At 40.8% G+C, this 16,176-nt stretch overlaps 1 protein-coding gene across 1 annotated transcript in view; it reads left to right on the top strand.

Annotated features, from left to right (window-relative positions):
- Positions 1–1,158: 1,158 nt before the first annotated feature.
- slco2a1 (solute carrier organic anion transporter family, member 2A1) overlaps positions 1,159–16,176 on the top strand; it is a gene marked incomplete at its 5' end in the record, with an annotated part of 29,708 nt that continues 14,690 nt past the window's right edge. Inside the window, 6 exons of the mRNA XM_079245723.1 lie at positions 1,159–1,299; positions 9,555–9,692; positions 9,978–10,140; positions 11,778–11,990; positions 13,064–13,162; positions 13,827–13,966. Of these exons, the coding sequence (XP_079101849.1) occupies positions 1,159–1,299; positions 9,555–9,692; positions 9,978–10,140; positions 11,778–11,990; positions 13,064–13,162; positions 13,827–13,966 (894 nt within the window). The remainder of the gene's footprint in view (positions 1,300–9,554; positions 9,693–9,977; positions 10,141–11,777; positions 11,991–13,063; positions 13,163–13,826; positions 13,967–16,176) is intronic.

Below are 16,176 nucleotides of genomic sequence, written 5' to 3'. Positions count from 1 at the left end.
ACGTTTCTCCATCTTCTATTGTCCAGTTCTGGTGAGTCTGTGTGAATTGTAGCCTCAGTTTCCTGTTCTTACTGACAGGAGGAAACCCGGTCTTCTGCTGGAACCTTTCTTTAATTCTTTTAACGAAGGGTTTTAAAAAATAAACTTTTGGTAGATGCTTCTTTTATGCCCAGTCCTGGCACCCTCACCTGTCACAAACTAGGGCTTTAATATAAATTTGTTTACAATTAATTGTTTAGATTAACACAAATTATTCTCAATTATTTCTCAACAACCATGCTGCGTTCAAAGTCATTTTAATCTCCTTTTTTCCTCATCCTGATGCTCAGTTTGACCTTCATCAAGTCGTCTTCATCATGTCTACATGACTAGATGTATTGAGTCGCTCTTGTGTGATTGGCTGGTTGGATATTTGCGTGAACAGCAGGTGTTAGACCTGCTGAAGCGTTCTGGTGAGCGGACTGCGTGGTGCATCCAAACCCAGACATCTCAGTCAACCACCAGCAGACTGGTAAATTAAATGTTTCTTTGCTGGACTTCTCTTCAAAGATAGAAAACTAAACCAGGAGAGGAGGAGGAAAAATCCTTTTCATCATTTCTGAGATATTTACTTCATTACAGTGGATTAAGGAGGGACTGTGGGAACTCTGAGAACATTCTGACCTCCTGGATGTCTCCAGCGGGAACTGGATAATTACCTTTTACAGACATGTTTGTGACCATTTGCTCTGGATCAGAAAAACAAGCATGTCTCCGAGGTTCAGTCCAGCTTGAAGCTTCTGGACAGCCTGCCTCGCGCGCGTGAACACGCACCTAAACATGGAAATAAATGTTTTCTGTTCATTACGAGTTCCTGTCAGTGATTTGTTCTCATTAGCTGAAATAGCTCGCGGAGCCGCATACCGAACTTAATGAGGCGTTCATCCTGCGGGGTCCGGAGGGGCTTCACGGGGAGGTGAGCGCGCGCTCCTGAGAGGAACCCTGGACATTCATTAATAACATCATTTACTCCCGCAGGTGAGCAGTGGCGTGCGTGACTCAGACACGCGCGTGAGCGTCTTGTACCCGATTGGGACATTTCCAAACATTTACGCGTGAAGTTGTGGGCAGAGTCCGGTTACATCACCGGAGCCTTAAAAAGCCCCCCTCAGATCAGCGATGGAGGAAGGAGGGGGGCAAAGACATCAGTCTGACACAGATCTCAGCTCACTGCCGCTCACTCTGCACGCGCAGGACTCCCACCAGCCCACGGACATGTTTATCCACAAAGACGCGCGGACGCGGTGCTGCAGCATAAAGGTAAGTCCGCGTCAGTCCCGCTCCAAGCTGCGCGGCTTTCTGCTTCTTATCACCGCAACTTTCTGCACCTTGGCCTGGCAGGAGGAGAAAACTCCCAGTAGGGTCCCACTATCCCCCCACTAACACTCCCAGTAGGGTCCCATTATCCCCCCACTAACACCAGAACGCTGACACCAGTGGTGTCATCGCGTTGCAAAAAGTAATTTATTTATATGTACTACATAAATCTGAGGTAGTTTAAGTTTACTTCTATGTTTTCTATGAGAATATTGTAGTATACTTGACTTATACTGGAAAATATATATTTAAAAAAAAAGTCAGTAAGTACATAAAAACTTCAGTTCACACTCAAATATAGAGGTACCAGCTTGTACCTAAAAAGGTACAAATGCTTGTCGCTGGGGGTGTACTCTTTTGAGAGACATTTCTGTACCCTTCAGTTCTGGTCTATTTTTGTACCTTATCAAGTTCAACCTCACCCTTTCAAGTTATGTTTTTTATGTTTTCCACAGCATTAGGCCTGTTCCATTCCACTTCGCAATATTATCTTATCTTTAATCTAGAAATAATCTTCAAAAACTCAAACTACTGACCAGACATACACTTAGTTTGCTGCATCTGACCTTCATTGTCTGGTGTAGTAAATGACTGTTAAGTAGTACTACTGTCATCACTCAACTCTGCTCTAGTTTGTAACATTACAGCCATTAACATGACATTTTTCAAAGCTGCAGGTACCCTTATGGTCAAAATGGTACAAATTTGTACTTTATGTCACTTTGAACCGTTTTTCGTACTCTGAAGGTGTGCTTCTGGTCTCTTAAAGACCAGTATTGTACTTTTGAGAGAACATTTCTTTAAAATGTACCTATAGGTACAGAAATGTCCTGATCTTGTACCTCTATTTTTGAGTGTTTAACACTGAAACTTGTATTTGTACTTAAGTATACTTTATACTTCTTTCTGCCACAATGTAGTAATACTTGGTGTATTTTGATCGAAGTACAGAATGAGGTAAAGTCGTTGACTAAGTAGTATATTTTACTGAGTATGCTTGTATATATGTTTAAGTAGCAAGTATACTATGGACCATATACTGTCAGTGTACTGGAAAGTTTTCTAACTTAATACTTCTTTGGAATAAACTGGAACATTTTAAGTTAGTAAAAGTATACTTAATTAAACTAGAATGTGGACTAGAAGTATATAACTAGTACAGAGAAGAGTTTACTTGTATACTTTAAGCATCCTTTAATAAAGTATAACATGCTCTAGAAGTATATGACCAGTACAATGGCAGTATGTAGACAAGTGTACTTTTTGTCTACTTGAAAATGTACATTTTAACCCTTAAATTGCCTTATAAAGACTGTGTGAAACCCAAATAGAAATACACCAATTGGAACATCAGCGAAAGGACTGTTGTTGCCGAGTAACAACCTCCAGGGGTGCAAAGTAAAGCCAATACAGAACTGCAGTTTCCCACTCGTCCACTAGGGGCTCCCATGTCGAAAAGCCCAGCAGAAATAAACATGATAAGAGCCTGGAACAAAAAAATAAAACATTTTAAGTTTAATAGGTTTCAAATCATGGTCTGGAAACACAGAAGCGGTAAGAGGAGCACGTACCCTCTGAAATATACTTCATATCATGTAACATAATGTTAAGCATCATCTCTGGCGGTTCTGTGTTCACAGCCGGTTACCTTGGCAACACGTCACTACAAGCCACTTTAAAAAGTCCACTCAGCCGTTTCTTGTGAAAAACTTCAGATTTTAACAGTAAAAATCAACATTAATGTATTAAAAATTGATTTCATATGACTTTTGTTAGGGACCGTGCTACAAGCCCGATGATGCCCGACAAAGTTTCAGTTATCAGAAACGAATGGATATCGCGAAGCACCCGTCCTGCGTTTCACATCAGAAACTTCACGTCTCTGTGTCGTGCATTCACCTCTGATCATGGACACCTCATTGGGCGTTATCCCTTCTGTATGGGACTCTGGTTTATTTTAGCAAATGGTAGTTTTCTGTTCGATTTGGTGACATGCAGCGTGTTTAGATAGAAATGTTGGTTTGTTTAGATGCAGCAGATGAAAGAGTCATCAGAAACTCCATATAATAAAGTCCAAACACCATCAGCTCTTCAGGAAGTCTTTACTTCCTGTAGGTGGGTGTGCAACGTAGCATTTTATTCATTAATATTCAGTGTTTGGGCTGCATGGTGGTATGGCGGTTAGCATCGTGACCTCACAGCGAAAACATCACCGGTTCGAAGCCTTCACTTGGTGGAGCGCACTACTCTATGTACTGCCATTGTACTAGTTATGTACTTCTAGTCCTCATTATAGCTTATTTAGGTGTACTTTGTTTACCTTAAAATGTTCCAGTTTAGTCTAAATAAGTATTAAAATAATGTATGTTCAAGTACACTACAAGTTAATGGCATATAGTACTAAGTATGGCCTACTTAATGAAATAAACTTTAGTGTCATACTTCTTGCTAAGAGGTTGTGTACTCCGTTGTGAAACAAGTGTTTGTGTGTAAAAATGGTACATTTCCAGGAATATAACTTTTCCTGGAAAGAGTTCAAACTGCAGACACAAACAGCAGCAGTGATGGTGTTAATAGAGGATAAACAATTTATCAACCTTTTCAGATATCTGTCTCTCGATCTATTGATCTATAATACTACCAAATGTCCGTGTAATCAACCATGTTTTGTGTACAACAGGTTCCAGTTACACATGCGATAATGTGGTGCAGACAACTAGAACTGTGGTTTCTATGAGGACGGCAGGTCCAAGTAGCTCATACGTTACTTTCTACTGTTTCTGTTTAGTTTTATTTGAAGCCTTCGCCTCGCCGTGTTGAAAGCTTGATGTTGAAGCGCGGCTTCGGGTGGAGGACGTTGACACAGCAGGGTTCATCTTGAAAGCATGGTCACATCCTTCTGTTAGGGTGAACTTTGGCTGTCCTGCTCAGCGTGAACACAGCTCAGAGCTGCAGGATGATATATTTTGGTTGTGGGAGTTGTTCACAGTTAGCAGCGGCTGATGTATTGGGCGTGATGAGAGGCGCAGGTTGTTTTACCCTGTAAAAACTCTTACTGCTGCCGGGTTTATTTAAAACTATAGAGGAAGAAGAAAAGGTGATTTTCAGAATGACTTTTCACGTTAGAATAAATGGTTTAATGTTCAGAGAAAAACATGTTGCACAATGATCAGATATGTCCATCCAGCTCAAAAACTCTTACTCTGTTGGCATTATGAACATTTGCTTTCTGTTGTGTTTGACAGCTTCCCTGCAGGCGACACTTTGTCCTCACACAGGTCAGAGTCAGATCTTCAACCCTTGGAGCTCACAGCTAGACTTGGTAAATTTCCACTGCTGGCTGAACTGCTTCATGGATACAAAATACTTTCCAGATTTCTTAAAGTCTAAGTCTTTGTCACCTTGGTGGGCAGAGTGGGACCTGAAAGAAACTTCCACCAAACCCAAACTGTAATGCAGTGCCTTAAAGGAATGTAGGTGGTGGAAGTTGGAGGTTCGACGTCATTAAGAACGCAACAGGACTGAGATTCAGCAGGCATGCTGGAGAATCTGCCGGAGGTGTATGTGGACATACTCATTAAACTAAACAAGCAGTCGCATGAACATGAAAACCAAACAGCTGGTCCCAGACAGTCCCACTTCACTTTATCTGACTTCCACTTTCCTCTCCGCCAAAATAAAAGCTGATGGTAACGATAAATACGACAGCAGGTTGCCTCCATGACAGTTTCACTACACCAGTTTGAAGTCAATTTTAAAGTGGTTTCCAAAATAAATAACCCATTCATCCATCCATCCGTCCGTCTGTCTGTCCATCCATCTATCCATCCATCCGTCCATTCGTCCATCCCTCCATCCATCTATCCATCCATCCGTCCATTCGTCTGTCTATCCATCCATCCGTCCGTCCATCCATCCATTCGTCCATGCATCCAATCATCATCCATCTATCCATCCATTCATTCATTCATTCATTCATTCATTCATTCATCCATCCATCCATCTACCATCCATCCATTTGTCTGTCTGTCCATCTATCTATCCATCCGTCCATCTATCCATCCATCCATTCGTCCGTCTATGTAAGACTGTTAATCTGATGTTAGCTTGACGCTATGAAGCAGTGCTAATCCGTTATAGCTATATGATAGCATGATATTAGTTTTAAGCTAATACGATGAAACCAGGTGATGTTCAGTGTTCAGTGGGAGTATTTAGGGACTAAAAATAAACTCAGTTCATCAGGATTTTAAATTGGAGTTGTGATATAAACCATAAAAAGGCTGAAAAAGTACCTCAGTATCCTTGTGACTAACTGTAGCGCTCACTAAGCTAGCGCTACATGAACCGGTTTAAATCCAGGCTTAAAAGTAGCTACAGCATGAAAATGTGAAGAAATATATCATTTAACCAGTCTGGTTTTGTAGAGGAAGATGTAAGAATGAAGATCAAATTTGATATTTTTTATTTTTTGTAAAGAAGAAGGACACAGATCAGGCCGGGACAGACTTCAGCCACAGTATCAGCAACTCCGGTTGACCACCAGTGTGTGTGTGTGTGTGTGTGTGTGTGTGTGTGTGTGTGTGTAGCATGTAATGTACAAACCAGTGGCAGGACTTGAAATACAGTCCATTGTTTAACAAACCTGTTTTGTGTTGCACGAGAAAGGGAGGTGATCCTGTAAACAGTTTCTTTAAAGTGTCCTGGGGACCTGATGTACTTTTTATTTTCAGTTTTTACAAAGTAGGTCAGCTGTTTTCTAAAGAAAAGACGATTGCCTGCAACTTATCAACAGCACGTGCCTCTGAAATGAAAGCACGTAAAGTCCGATGGTGATCTTCCGTCAATTCTTCCCCTGCTGTGGGCTGAAAGTGACACAATAACCTGCAAAGAGAAAGAGCTGCCTGGTTTAAAAAAAAAAGATTTATTCAGAATGCAGAAACAACTTCTGCAAAAGTTTTTCCACTTTTTTTTGTTCACAAATATCAGAAAGTGCCAAACAATCCTTCCTCATAGTTTGACATTATGGTAAAAAACTTCTCCTTGGCTTTCTTATAATGTCATGTCACATAAATGTCAAGATTTCAACAGAACACAACTTTACTTAATCTGGACGACGTTCCTCCTACGTTAGTCACATAACCAAGAGCATATGCTGTTTCTGCATCTGAGTTAAAGTCAAATTCTCTGTTTTCTCTTAAATTTGTGCAAAACTGGCTTCATGAGCGGTTTAAAACTTTGTCATTTTTTGCTGTTTCATCGCTATGTTTTACTTTTCATATAGAAATCAGTCTATAGAAGCTGAAGCTTTTAACCCCAGTCAACATGCAGACATGATGTTTCAGCCTCAGCTGTCAGATTATGAGTATAAAATTATGTAAAATGAATGTATGAATCGATATAGCGGCATAAAAAACAAGCAGAAGAAGAAAACAGGGACCAAGCCTTTTCTCATTTGCACATCATTCTCTCACATCTGACACAAGCACACAACACAAACTATTTCCATGTTTCCACACGTCTTCCTGCTACTATCTACCTGCTATCCTCACTAAAGCACCTCCACCTCAGCTGCATCCCAAACGTCTTCTTGGCTTTATTCCAGCCATAGAGGATCATTATTTTCCCGCTTTTCTCATCACTTGTTGATCTTTGGCTGCTCCTGATTGGACATTACTGTCAGTTTAAGCTCTTTGATTGGTGGAAAGTTTAGCAAGAAGTGTCTTCATCATCATATCTAGATGAAAATAGAGGTCTCTTAGCAACATGGTAGTGATGGTGATGAAGATGTGATAAATAATGGTGTTATCATGGATCATTGTGGATTTACCATCTAGAGTCTCTGAATAAACACTACATCTGGACTGTATACCTCCTGGACGGATAGAAATGCTGGAAAACCTCTGTAGACCACCTAAAGGGTCAGATATCCATCACAGTTTACTCCACAGTGTTACACACTACTGTACCTGAGGCATGACAATATAAGGGGCATCGCTCGGGGCAACAGAGATCAGGTGGGTTTTGAGGATTACTGTTTGTTTTGACGGATAAATGTTTCAGTTCTTTTGTTAGATTGTGACCTAAATTACAAACAAGACAAACTCTTTCCTGCCTGAGCAACTACATCCCGTTGATGTATTCACATAATTTAATCCCATCTGATGGAAAATGAGACTGAAATATTATCAACACTGTAAAAGCTTCTATTGTGTCTGCTAACGAAGCGTGAATCCAGGAGTAAATAGGAGCATTAACTGTTCTCAGGTGGCTGCTCAGCTCATTCTGTCTTTGTCGACGTGGCTGCCGGTAAACACGCTCAACGTCAGGATTTATAGATGTTTGAACGTCACGTTTAATACCAACACGCATCACCATCGCCACCTCTGTGTGTGTATGTGAAGCACATCCTACCCCAGAGTCTCTCAGATGGCGGTATGCGTACCTTCCAGGCTATGTGGAGACACTCCAGGGGAATGCAAGCAAACAGAAAAGATGGACAAGATTTTCAGTTTTTATCTTTCTGAGTTCATAGATCTGACTTTAGTTTGTCTAATAAGGAGAGAAGACTTCTACACACATGTGGAAATGTACTTAAATTACGTAATAATAACAATAATAATAATAATAATAACAACAATAATAATAATAATAATATTGTATATTGTATAATATTGTAATAATAATATAATTGTATAGATTTATTATGAGATATATAATCAGGGAAATAAAAGAAAATATGTAAATGAATAAATGAAAAACTAACTTTATTTCCTTAAAAATGTGTGTTTCTGATTCTTTTAGATGGACCGGTGAGGTTTATTGAGTCCATTCCTGGAGCTGTTGTTGGCCTGCAGCATCCTGAGGCTGAAAAATGCCATTTCATTGCTGTTTATTGCAGGACGCCGCATCACATGACGGCTGATTTCACTTCACAGCACCTCCAGGGCCGTATCTAAGATATTTTTAATGGGGTGGTCAAGTTAAGACAGAAGACAGAGTGGGGTGGTCAATCACCAGAGAGTATTTAATGTGTAAACTTTGGTGAGATTCAGCGTGTGAAATACAGAAATCTTTCCGGAAAGCCTTAAACCGTTAGCATTTCTGCAGTCTTGCAGGAACACCTGAAGCGCCTCGCCTGTGAAAAGATGTTAAACAAGATGTGAACTGTGAAAAAAGAGCTACTTTGTGTCACAAAGACATTTGTATCAGAGGAAAGAAAGCCTCCACAAATTAATTACTGTATATAGTGGATTAAACACATAGACAGATGGTCAATCAATAAATCAGCTGTTCTTTTAGCTGCTGGGATCTACTGGCTGAAAGCTAAAAGAAAAACTGTCCATCAAACCCTCAAACATCCATCCCAGTCCCATGTTTATACATATTTATCAAACTGGTTCACCACGTGTAATAAAAGCTGTAAAAGCTTTTGCATAAACAAGTTACACGCTTCGATGTTCAGTCCCAAATATCTGGGATTAGATGTTCTGGGGTTTTGTTGCTCTATCTTGATCTGGAAGTTGGAATGAGCAGCAAGAAAAGAATACAAACAAAATAAATGAATAGGGATAAGCAAAAACAAAATACCCAATAAGGTAAAAATATATTCAACAGAAAAAGTTTTGCTATTAACATAAAATTAATTTAAAGAATATAAAATGAAAAAAACTATTATTTCATCAAACAGAATTTCTTTTCCTAAAAAGTCATTACAATTTAAACAAAAAAATACAAATTGATCTTTTTTTTTTATATGAAAACTTTGCTTTTCTATTTAGAAATATCGTTCAAAAAATATAAATAGATAACAAAATAAATTTAAATAAAATAAATTAGATAAAATCAACGTTTTATTAATCCCAGGGGGAAATATTTACAATGAGATGTATAAATAATGAACTGGGCTTCATAATATTCTCTGAAACAATAATTTGTCACATGAAAACATGTTGATTGTAAACCTGCAGTAAAATGTGAGGTTTTTACTGTTTGTTGCTGTTATTTTACTGGTCCGGCGCCGCAGACGGAACTTTCCCAGGTGACTGCTGGGAAGACGCGTTCCCTCCCAGTTCCTCCGTCTAACTTTCTGCAGGATCAAAACGTCGACAAGCATCATGTTTAATTTGTGAGTCTGCGCTTCGCTGATAAGAATGAAGAACATTTGTGACTCCTACTTTCTTTATCTTCTGTCCCAGCTGTTCGTGCTCTGCCACGGCCTCCTGCAGTTCTCTCAGCTGCTCTACAGCGCCTACTTTAAGAGCACCATCACCACAATCGAGAGACGCTATGGCCTCAGCAGCTACTCGTCGGGGACCATCTCCTCTCTCAACGAGGTAGGAGCCAACATCAACACGCTGAGTGGGATTAGGAGAGCTTTATTTGAAGGAGACTGGGACTAAAAGTTGCTCTTCCTGTGGGGGAGGTGGGATGCCAGGGTCGGGAATGATGAGGAATGTTCTGTATGTGCTCACTGAGGGAGGGGGGATGTAAACTACATGTAAATGTTTTTCGTTTGTTAAACATGCATCTTCTGTCTGCTGACTTTAGAATGAACTCACAAAAACACATCAGGTTTCATCGTCTCTGCGTCTCCGCTGCTGCTTGTCTCCGTCTCTAAGGTCAGCAACGGCCTCCTCATCGTGTTCGTCAGCTACTTTGGGAACCGGGTCCACCGTCCTCGGATCATCGGAATCAGCGGCCTGCTGATGGCTGTTAGTGCCATGATCCTCACCTTACCTCACTTCCTGTCGCAGCCCTACGAATACGACTCTGTTTTACACAGTAAGACCAACCCGCCACCACCAAGCTGTCCTGAGGGGGGGGGGATTTACACAGGTCGATGTTTTTTATGAGACTATCAAATACAACAAACAGGCTTTAGTCTAAAAACCGGTTTATTTCTGTTAACTTCAGTGGATGACAATAAAGTTTACAGAAGTTAACTGAAGCTGACAAATGTGAGTTTACTGAAACTGCACGAGTTTGTGGAAAAAACCTGGAAAATTCCACATAAATTCTGAGAAAATCCACTAAATCCTGGTTTTACTGTCAGCAGTCAGGATGATGACTTTAGTTCTGCAGCATAACTAGTTGTTGCTTTGCAGCAGGACTAGTTGTTTTGCAGCATAACTAGTTGTTGCTTTGCAGCAGGACTAGTTGTTTTGCAGCATAACTAGTTGTTGTTTTGCAGCAGGAGTCCTTATTGTTTTGCAGCAGGACTAGTTGCAGTTTTGCAGTGCAGGTCACAGGGGCAGCAGCCTAAGCAGGGAAGCCCAGACTTCCCTCTCCCCAGCCACATTTGCCAACTCTGCGGGGGGGATCCCGAGGCATTCCCAGGCCAGCCGAGAGATATAATCCCTCCAGCGTGTCCTGGGTCTTCCCCGGGGTCTCCTCCCAGAGGGACGTGCCTGGAACACCTCACCAGGGAGGCGTCCAGGAGGCATCCTGACCAGATGTCCTAACCACCTCAACTGGTTCCTCTCGATGCGGAGGAGCAGCGGCTCTACTCTGAGCCCCTCCCGGATGACCGAGCTCCTCACCCTATCTCTAAGGGAGAGCCCGGCCACCCTGCGGAGGAAACTCATTTCAGCCGCCTGTATACGAGATCTCCTTCTTTCGGTCACGACCCACAGCTCATGACCATAGGTGAGGGTAGGAACGTAGATCGACTGGTAAATCGAGAGCTTCGCCTTCTGGCTCAGCTCCTTTTTGAAGTTTGAAATGTTTGGATGGTGACAACACAAAGCAGTCACATTACACTACATTCATCATCATCATCCTTACAGAGAAATGATGCGTTTATGTCTAGAACGTGTCCAGATACTGAAACTACGGTGAAACGTGGATTATTTCTGATCTGAGATCGACATGGAAACCAGAAGGTGTTTCCTGTCTCTGTAGACGAGGATGACAGCAGAGGATGTTTATTTGTTTTTATTGTTCCTTTGTTTTTATTATTCTTATTACAATCACCTGTTTTTATCTTTAAATGAAGAAATAAGACAGTAAAAACAGAAACGAGAAAAAAACTTTGAGACATTTTAGTTACCGATAAACCAAATAAATTAAATAAAAACGAAGTTTCTGACTTTTGTAAATAAAATGGAGTTAAATCCATTTAAACATCAGATGTTTCTCACAGCAGAACCTCTGCAGGTGTTGGATCTGCAGCTCGGCTTTAATTGTTGCTTAACTTATAGGGAAATTTATTTTCTCTGAAAGCTACAGAGGAGAGCTTTTCCTCCAGACAGGAACACCATCCTGCAGCCTCTCCTCCAGCTTCAGGCCGCCGCGGTCAGACATGCTGTCGGAGGGTCAGTAAAGCTGCAGGGAATGAAAATTCACTGTCCTGTCATTAACAGCTGCTCTGCTTTTGTCCTCCTTTCTCCTCCTACTGGCATCGTCCTGCTACGACTCAGATCACAGCGACATCTGCATCCCGCGGAGCAACGCCAGCACCTCCGAGTCATGCGGTCGTGACGAGACGCTGCAGCTGGCCGACACCAACAAGCTGTGGCTGCTCATGGCCACCGCTCAGCTGCTCTTCGGTGCCGCCTCGGTGCCCATTCAGCCCTTTGGGATTTCCTACGTAGACGACTTTGCTGGGCAGAGAAACTCCCCGCTCTACATAGGTGAATGACCTGACGTGTGTTTTACTTCGGTGCAGGTGGGGGTGCTGATCCACCATCCTGCTCTTCTCCAAACACATGAAGGTCCCGTCTGCGTGCTGGATGACGTGCACGAGGGAATCAGGTGTGTTGGGGAGGAGTTGCATCTAAAAGATGCAGGATGGTGGATCTCCAGGACCGGACTTCGCCCCCCCCCCCCCCCCCCCCCCCCCCCTCCCTTCAGGTTCAGGTTGTTAAAAGTCGTAATTCTGCAGGACGACGTGACGAAAACGAGGGGAAAAAAACCCAGAAGTTGTCTGCTGCAGATTCTGTAAATATCCAGACTCCAGGTGTTTTGCTATTTACGATTTTATACGAAGCTGATGTTTCCATGACAACTCGCTGAAACTGAATAAATGATGAATTTTGATTAAAGTCGATCATTTAGTCTCACGTCATCATAAAGAAATGTGATGACGTGCTTGTAGAAGTCTGTTAATCTGTTTCACGTTGCTGACACTAAGAAGGTCGTGAAACTTTTTATATTTTCATTTTTAAGGCTGTAAAACCAGCAGAATAAAACGAAACATTTCATTTAAAGGCTGATAAAGTGGCAGCAGATGAGTTTAATGAAGTTTAATAGCTTAACGCCTGAATTTATTTACAATTATAGACATAAAATAAACACAATGAAAAAAAAGACAGACAAAGACTTGTTTATATAAGTAAATAAAATTCTTTTACATATTAAAGCAGTTAATAAATAATAAACAAAACAAATAGATGAATAAAAGTAAATAAATGTAAAAAAAAAAATCTGATTTTTTTTTTGATAAAAACAAATTAAATAAGAAAAGTTTTGCAACAAGGATGGATTTTTTTTTTTTTTTTTTTTCCTGCTGTAATTATGATAAAAATATTTATTTTCTTTGTTTCCTGTGTCTCTGGTGGGGGACCAGATTATAATCCATCTCCTCCTCAAACAGGATTTATCTGAATCTGGTCGATAACTTCTTCTTTTCCCTTTTAGAAACGTTTGCATGCTGTTGTTGCAGCTTGGCAGAGAAGTAAAACGTCTGAACTCTTTTCCTCCGCAGCCATCGTGTTTGCTCTGTCTGTGTTCGGACCTGCCATCGGCTACCTGCTGGGCTCCATCATGCTGCGCATCTACGTGGACGTGGACCGGCTCGGCTGGGGTAACCACCTAAAACATCCAGTCAGGTGGCCTGTAACCACCTGCAGCTCTGGCAGCTGTGAAGACGTACAGCTGTGCTCACATGTATTCATCCCCTTTCATTACAGAAAAGCTGAATTTACAACAGTCACTCAAATAACTGGAGACTTAAAAAAGGAACAATAACTAAAAACTTGCAAAAATATAATTTAGTAACATAAGACACTGTTTTTTCTTTTAACTGAGTTGAAGAAAGAAAAAAAAAACAAACAAACAAATGTGTCCTGGACAAATGAGAGACTTTTCTGTTGAACAGTGGGACAAAATACCTGCCAACAGGTGCAGAAGTCTGACTGAGAGGAACAGAAAACACCTGACTGGAGCGGAAACATTAAAGCATTGTTCAACTAAATATTACTTTATGACTGATGGAATATGTCATAAATTATCTTATTTGTTTGCCTTTTAAAAAAAAAATTTCTATTGAACCAGAATTAGAAAATAATGTCATGATTTTCATAAAATATTTATTTATTATTACTTTAGTTGATTTCAGCTTATTTTACAGGCAGCTGTTTTTTTTTTTTTCTTCTTTAATGAACGGAGATGAATAAATATGAGCAGAACTGTATCTCTGGTCATGTCAGAGCATGTGGAGGCTGAGTGTCTGCTGCTGTTTCCTGCAGAGGCAGAACAAGAGCTGCGACCAGGTGATCCACGCTGGGTTGGGGCCTGGTGGATGGGTCTGCTCGTCGCCACCGGCTGCCTCGTCGTCACGTCCATCCCGTACTTCTTCTTCCCTCGCAGGATGCCTCCAGAGGACAGCGTAGGTCTCAGACACACTGGATGCTTGTTTCCTGCGTGTTGCACTGATCTCTGCTGGATGTTTGTCAGCATTACAGCCAGGTCACATCAGCGAACGCGTCTCTTTCACCTGGAATGGATCTTTCTTTGGGGATTATCTTGGTTTTTTTTTTGTCTTGTCCAGCATTTAAGCAGGCAAAATGGATTTTCTGGATGCTGTGTTCTGCTGGGCAAATTTACTTTGCCATGGGAAGCATCATAAATATAATGGTCCCCTTCATAGTCTGGATTTTAATTTTATTTTTCTATTTATTTTGCATAGTTTTTTGTATTGCAAAGTTTGTACTGCTGAACTGGAGAGGACAGAAGAGGGACAGGAAGAGAATCGAAAAGAAGAGAAAACAGAAAACACCTCATAGAGAGAAAAAGAGAGAGAAAGAACATTGTCTTGTTTCAGATGTCTTCTCAGCAGGGTGCAGAGTTGTTGATGAGATAAACGTTAAAAGAAAATCATGTTTATCATGTGGACTGAGACTTCACCATGTCAGGGAGGGAAGGTTGAGTTAGGCCCAGAAGTATTCGGACAGCGTGTTCCTGGTTCGGGCTCTGCATGGCACCACATTGGATCTGAAATGGAACAACTGAGATGTCACTGAAGTTTAGACTTTCAGGCTTAATTCAAGGCTACAAACAGAAACATTTTCCTGCAGTCGGTCGTCTCAGCGGCTCAGAAACTAACTGGAGATTCAACTTTCCTGTAAATAAAATGTTTATTTTTAATACTCTGTTGTCACGTAGAAACGAGAAATCAGCATCAGATTGACTTTTTTAGTGACAGAAATCATTTCTGAGATAAAAAGATTTCAGATATATGTCTCCCCCTTTCCCCATCCCCCCACCGGTGGACAATGCACAAATATTTACTGTAAACAGCATGTCATGCATTTTGCACGTTGTTGTAAATAATGTTTTACATCAACATGTGTTCCTGGTGATAATGCAGCATCTGCAGCGTCATGTCACCATGTTTCTGTTTCATAAAGAAGATAAAAGAGATGAAACCGCCAGATGTGACGCTGAGTGAAGTTAAAGAAATAGGGAGAAATTTTTCATCTTTTTCAGTCTGAAGTTTTTATTTGGTCCTTGACTAAAACATAAGAAAGGATGAACAAAAATCCTTTTTTTTATATTTGCCACTTGACATCAAAATGATTGTAGTACAAACGGTGTCCAGCAGGGGGCAGAAGACATGAATCAGACCGTGTTAAACACGGTTTTATTCAAAGTTTTTATCATAAAGGAATAAAAAAAGGTCTCAGAACTGGTAGAGTAAAGAGCTGTGTGAGTATTAGTGGAGCAGTGATCAGTTTCTTCCTAAGTAGGGTCTTTAAGGTTCATCCTCATTTGCATTTAACACCCGCTGGAGCTGAAACAGTTAATTATTTCCACACATCGAGACCTTATTTTTTCTATTTACATGTTTATTTATAAAGTCTCATTTACAAGCACCATTCTCTGTCCTAAACCGCCCCTTTATCGCTTAACCCTGGTCAGTGTTATTGACCCAGATCCAGATGTGATGTCATCTTTAATCAGTGATTGATCGATTAATAATAACAACTGTCTGCTCTGTTTGTTTTCTACACGAGGAAAGTAAAAAAATCTCCACAGATCAGATAAAGTTACTCATTTAAGCTATTTTTTCCAGTAGCGTCTCACACCTGCTGTTATTTTCCTGTTATAACACACCTGGACACACTGATAGTCAAGTTTCTGTTTTTTTTACACAAAATCAACCACAAAGAAGTTTCATCGTCTTCATTCTTACAAATGTAGTTTTACCTGTTCAGACCTGACAGTCAGGGGAAAAGTTTGTCCTTCAGGTTTACAGGATGTCACCTGGTTGAGCAGCAACTCTTAGGTGTTTTAATGGTTATAAAATACATTTTAACTCCGTACAGCTTTGGTAGACGCGGCGTCATGCTGGAAACGTTTTTAATTTAACCTGGTTAGTCCCACTGAGTTCTCCTTTCCCACGAGATAAGACAGATAACTAACCATGTTAAAACTTTCTCACATAAAACACCACAGATTTAAACTCACCCAAAGCAACACAGGCTTTAAACCACAGGTGTCAAACTCCAGTCCTGGAGGGCCGGTATCCTGCAGGTTTTGTTGTCTCCATGCTGCAACACACCTGCTCAAAATTCATAAATAGGTTGACTAGAAGCT

The sequence above is a fragment of the Telmatherina bonti genome (assembly GCF_933228915.1).
Source record: "Telmatherina bonti genome assembly, chromosome: 8".
NCBI classification, from domain to species: domain Eukaryota; kingdom Metazoa; phylum Chordata; class Actinopteri; order Atheriniformes; family Telmatherinidae; genus Telmatherina; species Telmatherina bonti.
Note: the sequence above shows the minus strand (reverse complement) of the source record. Positions and strands in the feature narration are given on the sequence as shown.